A 7,275-nucleotide genomic window follows, 5' to 3' on the forward strand; every position below is an offset into this window, starting at 1 on the left:
ATTTTAACGAATATATTATGCTATTAAGTGAAAAAAATATTTCGTGATATTTAAATTATCTTAATTATAATAATTATAATATGTTAAAAATTTAATATGATTTTTTCTGTCATGTGAAAAAAAATGTACACACATCATGCATTGTTGGAAAACTAGTTGGTTATAATAATATAATAAATTTAAAAATATATAAATAATTATGACTAAATCGAAAATTATTTGATCTCGGTGAATAAACTCTGCCAAACTAAACTAAATATTTTAATTATTTTTATTTTTATTTTATTGTATGATATAATTGATGTAAAACAATAAATATGTTACTATGGCCCATCAAACCAAATTGATACATAACTTTTGACAATAAAAAATTTCAATCCAATATTTGACGAGAAGAAATAAGAGATAAAACAATACAAAATAGGAAAACAAATATATTCTCTATTTTTGGTGGAACAAATTTGTTGAAACAATTAGTGTAAAATATAAAATTTTAAAGTACCAAAATAACTAGCCATACATTTTTTATTTCAAGTTAGTTTTTACTATTCACATAAAAAGTTGAATTTACTATTTGTATACTAGAAAAATAGTCCAACAATATTTTGACGTAATAATATAAAATATTTTACACCCATATTAGTTAAAAATTTAATATATTATTATTTTTATTGAGAAATTTATAAAATATTCGTACCTTAATACTTACATTAAAAATATTATTAATTATAAAATGATGTTATTTTTTATGAATAATTTATCATTATAAGAATAAATTTAATAAAAGTTAATTATAAAATAAAATAATTATTTATGTGTGGATAATTTTTTAATATGAATAATTTAATATTTCTAACACATTAATATAAATACATAACATATTCTTCTATTCATTAATATTAAAATTCAATTTAAGACAGTAAAATAATATTTTAATAATTAAACAATATATTCTATATTATTTAATAATTTTTTTAAATATATTAATATACTTTTTATATACTCTTTATTTATTTATCTTATTAAATTTATAGCCAAATATTAAAATATCAAATTAAACTGACCGTATATTTATAAAAAATCAGTTTTTTTTTATAATTTAATTTTGTTTATTAAAAATAAGAAATATATATTTATACTTTTATGCCATTTAGAAATATCAGAATTCAAATTATTTTAGATTAAATGAGAATTTAATAAAATTTGAATAATTAATTCTATGGTAGCAGAAACATTATCTAATATAGTTTATACATTTTGGTCTGAATTTAATCTTTTTCAAAGAAAAATGGCAGCAATTGTAATTAAATTGTGTACAGAGGATCAAACGGGAATTATAGCTCTATAAAATGCTGAGCCCGAAAGCGTTAGAGTTTAAGGAATCGGGAAGGTTCTGCTCTGTTTTCTTCTCCTCCACAAACCCTAACCCTAATCCTCTACTTCTCTTCTATCCTCTTCGTCTTGGAGGGAAACCATGTCTCACTTTGGGAGATCAGGTCCCCCGGATATCACAGATACCTACTCTCTACTCGTTCTTAACATCACCTTCCGTAAGTGTTACCTGGCCGTATATGCACATAAACGTAGATATTTGTAGCTGCGTTTATACGTGTAATATATGAATATTGTTTCAAGGATCTTGTAATTAAGCGTTTGATTTTGGGGTTCGATTGTGTTTAGGTACGACTCCTGATGATCTCTTTCCGCTATTCGATAAATATGGCAAGGTCGTCGACATCTTCATTCCCAGAGATCGAAGGTTGATTCCCTCTTTCACTCATCGTCTCTGTTCTTCTTTTGGTTGCTAACAATTTGGAAAATAAGAGAAGCTGGACTTTTTTGATAATACCGAATTGGTTTGAAGGTTTTATAGTTTTAGAGTCGGGCATATTTTTAAGGTCCTACTAATTGAATGCTTACCAACTAAGAATACTATAGTCAGAGAAGTGATTTGAATTTTCTTGTCTTTACTGTTGTGGATTAATTAGTTTACCAGTTCCTATCGATCTAGGGTTTTTCTGTTCCTTTTATATTGCTATCTACTCTGGGATAAATTGGTATTGCGAGGAGTACCGCGTCTCTTAAGGTTTAGAGTTTCTAATCCAAACATGTGTAGACCCCTTACAGAAGTCATACGAGTTTGATACGAAGTTCATGTACCATACCCTGTAAATTGTAATTGGAGCTATGATAATCCACCGCTCTAAAGCCCTGGATATTCACGTCCTGTTGTTATCTTGAAAGATTAATGTCAATCTAGCTCATCACCTGGTTTGAGGGAGGCTGAATAACTTTGACGCTATTGATATTGCCCTTAGAGAGAAATATTTCAAAAGCAGCTACTAAAATTAAGGTCGAATCATTCAACATGGGATTCTAGTTCCACTTGCAATTAGCAACTTAACAACTCGTCTGCAAGAGGTGCTGAAGGGGCAACATGACTCCTGGCCTTCACTCCTATTAGAAGGAGCTATTATAAAAGGTTTTGACTGGTTCATAGTAGGTCCAGGTTCTGTATTAAGTTGTAAGGTGCTATTTTGTTTTTATTTGTTCCTGTTGTAGAACTGGTGATTCTCGAGGCTTTGCATTTGTTCGCTACAAGTACCAAGATGAGGCACAGAAGGCTGTTGAAAGGCTTGATGGTATGCTATTTTTGCCTCGTTTTTTCTTGCTTGCTTTGGGGTAAGTCTAAGGTTAATCTGGTTTCTTTGTTTCTTTTTTTAGGAAGAGTTGTTGATGGTCGGGAGATAACAGTTCAATTTGCTAAGTATGGTCCAAATGCAGAGAGGATGTAAGTGTTATTTGCATGCTTGTGGTATATTTATGAACTGATAATTGTGTAGTGGATCTATCCTCATCTTGCTTGTTACAAGCATTTCGTGCATTTTGGATATTTATTCCAATGGTACTGAAATTTTAAGCTCGTAATTCTTTTGATTCAGTTTACTTACACCATTTGGTTCTTTTTGAGCCATGGCAATTGTTTTTGTTTACATTTTTTATCTATGTTTTTTAATTTATTATTCAAGATTTTTGCACCAATGCTGTTCATATTTGTGGCTTAGTATTACAGATCTTTTAACCTGAACAAGCCTGATTTAATTGCTGTTTTCATGTCTATCCTTACATGTTTGTATATATTTATATTACAGCCATAAGGGAAGGATTGTTGAATCATTTCCCAGATCAAAATACAGGTCAAGAAGTCGCAGCCCTCGAAGAAGGTGAATTGTTTTCTGATCTTATTTTAAATTATTTAGGGATGATGAACTATATGATCATCATGATATAGGGTTTTATCGCATCCCATATCTTTGCCTTACATATATATGTATATATTATTTCAAAAAATATATATATTTTTTGGGGTTTTTTTTTTAAATTTAAATGGAGGATGAAGTTTTTGTTTTTCAGAAACTTCTTGATGGTTTGGATTGTGGTCCGAGGTAGGTTGTCTCATTGACATCTATTATGCGGTCAATGACATTTTTTAAACAAGATCTATATTTTGAGTGCTACTACCAAAACCTCGGAGACATGGTGCCCTCACATTCCAGGCACCGCTCCTCAGTGGCATTTTAGAATTTCTCATATTATTATTTCTGAAATTAGATTTTTATACTTCTGTTGGAGCTGTGGTGCTTGTAGGTTCAACATAGTTGGTATTACTTATTAGATTATAGTGGTTTTCATGTTGATGATTCATTGCGATAAAATTTGTTTCCCAACTTGCTTTAAAAAGCAGCTGGTAGGGATGCCGGAATGATTAAGCCACATGCATGTATAGTTTACAAATTTATATTTGCGTGTTATTATCGATTCAATTTCTTGTAAGATGCACCATGAATTGATGTTTGATATTAACAGGACTCGAGATGAAAACAGAGACAGGGATTATAGAAGGCGAAGCCGCAGTAGAAGTTTGGATAGGCATGAGCGTGACAGATATCGTGGGAAAGACAGGGATTATCGTCGACGGAGCAGGAGCCGTAGTGCCAGTCCTAATTATTCCAAAGGACGGGGTAGAGGTCGTTATGATGATGAACGGAGGAGTACTAGTAGATCTTTAAGGTCCCTCACTATAATGAACAACTTCAACTCTTTTTATGTTTTCTCTTTCTTCTGATTGTTTTATGTTTCTGATACATGTTATCATCCAGTCGTTCCCCTGCTCGAGGTAGTCCCAGCCCTAGGAGAAGTTCTTCTCCACGCAGGTCTCCACCTGCTAAGGGTGAGAGCCCTGATAGGCATAGCAATGATAGAAGATCTCCATCTCCTCGAGGAGTTTCTCCCCAGGACCGTCATGTTGATTCGCGAAGTCCATCAGTGCGAAATTCAGATGTTGATGTTAGTGATCTCTCTTGACTATGTATTATTTTTTAAAGGAGAAGTTTATTAGCTGGCCATCTGACCATACTCCTGAATTTATATCTTGTAGGAATAATTTTTGCGGGCTGCGTGGAAATGTGGAGACTATGAGTGGTTATTCCATAGGACTATGTTGCTAATGTTGAGGATATTTTATCCTCCTGCAATTTCTGATCCGAACTTTTAGCATTGGTAGGACTGCATTTTGTTGGTGTTCTAAACTTTGTCATAGTATCCATCAATAGGTTACTTGGGCTTGTTCTATATGGGATTTGTAGTTTTTAGCTTGGTGCTCATTACATATGGAACATTGTGTTGTACGATAGTGTTTTATCACTTCCTCCTTAACCTTTCGCCCTTGCTCCTTATCTCACTTTGTTTTATTTTGCATCCATCCTCTTGATACTAGATCAACCGGTGTGCTTGGTATTTTTTCTCCTTGTGGTTTGTTATTTAGGAGTTATGGCTTATCCTGAACAATTTGATTGGATTTTATAGTTTTGCGGCAGATGGACAGCTGTTGATATTGTGGCTGTTGATGCTGTTTATATATTGTAGATGGATGTTCGTGATGTAATGCTGGTTATAGCAGTATGCTGGTTGATTTTGTGGCTGTTGATGCTGTTTATAAATTGTGGATGGAAATGCTCGTGATATGATAGTGGATTTTGCAGTGTGCTGATTGCAGGACTATATATTAACTAATTTTCTCTGATTGATCTATTTGGTAAGATTTATGAAGCCAAGTACTGGTTTATGAAAAGCCTTATATCATTCAGGTTTTTAACTCTGACCTAATAAATCATGGTCTCTTCTGATTTGTATATGTTGGCCCTGAAAGAGGCTGTGCCTGCTGTGATGGTGGTATAAGAGGTGGACCCAAGTTGAGCAGGGTTTTACCTGTGGCTGATGCTGCAAATGGTGGGCATTTGATTCGTTAAACTATGCAGGTTCTAGAATTTGACATATAATAAGCTGTTCTGAAACAATTGCAGCAACAATTGTTGGAGAGGGTAACATGTTTCTATTGATTGATTGTTTTGGGGTACTTCACTAGACTTGGCTACATTTAGTCCCTGCCTATGAAGTTTATGGCTTATGTTGCTTATTGTAGTGAGTTACAGCACATGGGTCGTGACTGTAGCTGTGAAGTGGTAGCTGATGAATTGATTTGTGTGTGATTTCGCGAGTAGAAGTACTAACAAATACCTGTGGCGGGCTGTTGCTGCCCTTCTTGTGGGTCAAGTGGATAGTACTTGCAGTTTGCTACTCGTGATAGGTGCCTAGCTTGTTTGCTGATTTTGTTTTTAGCAAGCAGTGGTTGCCTTTTTTTCTGGGTTCAAGTTGGCAAAGATGAGCTGTCATGCTTCGTGGTGATGGCTGGCTACCTTTGTTGCTGACTGTTGCTTGAATTGAACCAAAAGATCTGCCTTGACTTGCACATCTGTGTATGAAACAAATTACGTATTTTCTCTCTTTCTCTTTTGCCTTCTTATTTTACCATGAGAACTTAATTATAAGCTTCATATATTGATGTATGAATGAGTGCCATTTATCTATAACGTTTCTTCTACCGTGATTGTTGGAGACAAATATCTAGCAGATTAACCTTGCTACAGTTATGGGTATTGATGTTAATCATCTTCAAACACTTTGTTTAGAAAAAATAAATTTGAGGGAAAAAAAGCAAGCAAAGAATCTATTATCAAATCTATGTTCTTTTATGTTAGAATGTCTATTTGATTTAATTTTACTACAGTTGTGGGTGGAAGATGTCTGATGATTTTACTACAGTTTGGAATAAATGAATTTCAAAAGAAGCTAGTGTAGGATTTATTACTAAATCTATATTTTCTTATTTTTGTAGTGGATACTTAAAAATGTTAATGAAATGTGAAATTAATTCATTTCAGTTTGGTTGAGTCCCAACATATGGGGGTTCAATACTTTACAAACCCCATCGGGGCCTTGAAGGAAGAAATGAAATGTGAAATTCATCTGTTCTGAACTTAGCAGCTCGGAATTTGAATTTTATTTCTGCTTGATTTTCCAGTGTTTATGCTGGTCTGTGTTCTAATTTTTTATGTTTTGTTGGTAGTTCCTGGTTTATGAAGCTTCTATATTGTATTGTTTATTTTTATTTTTGAACTAGGTTGAAATGTACGCCTGCAAAAAGAAGAAAAATGAAACAAAAGATTGTGGCAAAATTTGTGTGCCTCTAATGGAAAAAAGGAAATTATCAAATAAAAGCATGTTTTCTTTACTCTTTAAGTGGGGATGGCTCTCTTTGTACTTCTCAATTTTGCTTGGGTTGCGGATTTTGCTTTTATCAACCTGAACACCAGTAAATTTATTTACTCACCTTTTCATGGGTTTTGGTGACGATAGTTTTGTCTTTGTGTTGTTTTGTTCTGTGATATGCCTGTAACCATGTTTATTCTCTTTGGAGCATGACAGAGGCGTGGCCCTGCTACCTCTTATTTGTTTTGGTACTTGGTAGTTTCTTGTTATTTTCTCCTTATAGTTGGTCGTGGGCATTGAGAGCTCAGTTCCCTTTAGACATGGTATAGATGAAATCCAAGCAGATCAGGGTGCAGTTGCCATAGTGAATTCAGGGTGCTTTGGAGATATGATTGGCCAATATTCTAAGAGGGGATTCAGGAGCAGTGTGTTTCAAACTGCTGAGCCAGATGTGAATGTGGAATATGGTCGGGCCGATCATTTTCTGTTGCTTGTCTTTTGGGTTTCGGCAGTGCAGTAAGTACACTCTGCATTGAGTTCTGTGCAGAGAAACATGGTTACTTCACAAGTATGCCTAATTTGTTTTAGCGTTCCATTTAGAATTGTTTCTTCTTCCCTTGTAAAAAGAACATCTTCTAATTATATGTTAAGAATTGTTTGTGCTTA

The 7,275-nt window shown here is 33.6% G+C and overlaps 1 protein-coding gene across 6 annotated transcripts; it reads left to right on the forward strand.

The window, feature by feature from the left end:
• The first annotated feature begins 1,359 nt into the window (after positions 1-1,359).
• Positions 1,360-7,275, forward strand: SC35 (serine/arginine-rich splicing factor-like protein, putative). 6 transcript variants are annotated; one of them, XR_015821451.1, is made up of 11 exons: positions 1,360-1,550; positions 1,681-1,759; positions 2,563-2,642; positions 2,725-2,791; positions 3,153-3,224; positions 3,868-4,071; positions 4,161-4,347; positions 4,439-4,560; positions 4,927-5,095; positions 5,210-5,413; positions 5,483-7,275. XR_015821451.1 is itself a non-coding variant. In XM_022032168.2 (8 exons), the coding sequence occupies exons 1-8, from the start codon at positions 1,475-1,477 to the stop codon at positions 4,442-4,444; spliced, it is 771 nt and encodes a 256-aa protein (XP_021887860.1). In that variant the 5' UTR covers positions 1,360-1,474; the 3' UTR covers positions 4,445-4,736. The 6 variants fall into 6 exon arrangements, 1 of the variants encoding a protein (XP_021887860.1); XR_015821450.1 differs by having other exon boundaries at positions 5,210-5,381; XR_015821452.1 differs by having other exon boundaries at positions 5,210-5,289.

This window comes from Carica papaya, chromosome 6 (assembly GCF_054855325.1).
Source record: "Carica papaya isolate Zhongbai chromosome 6, ASM5485532v1, whole genome shotgun sequence".
Lineage (NCBI taxonomy): Eukaryota > Viridiplantae > Streptophyta > Magnoliopsida > Brassicales > Caricaceae > Carica > Carica papaya.

Excerpts from the sequence above, each read along its gene's own strand:
- SC35 (XM_022032168.2), top strand. The coding sequence starts at position 1,475 with ATGTCTCACTTTGGGAGATCAGGTCCCCCGGATATCACAGATACCTAC. Across the intron at positions 1,760-2,562 it reads TTCATTCCCAGAGATCGAAG|AACTGGTGATTCTCGAGGCT; the intron begins GTTGATTCCCTC and ends TTCCTGTTGTAG. Across the intron at positions 2,643-2,724 it reads GGCTGTTGAAAGGCTTGATG|GAAGAGTTGTTGATGGTCGG; the intron begins GTATGCTATTTT and ends TTCTTTTTTTAG.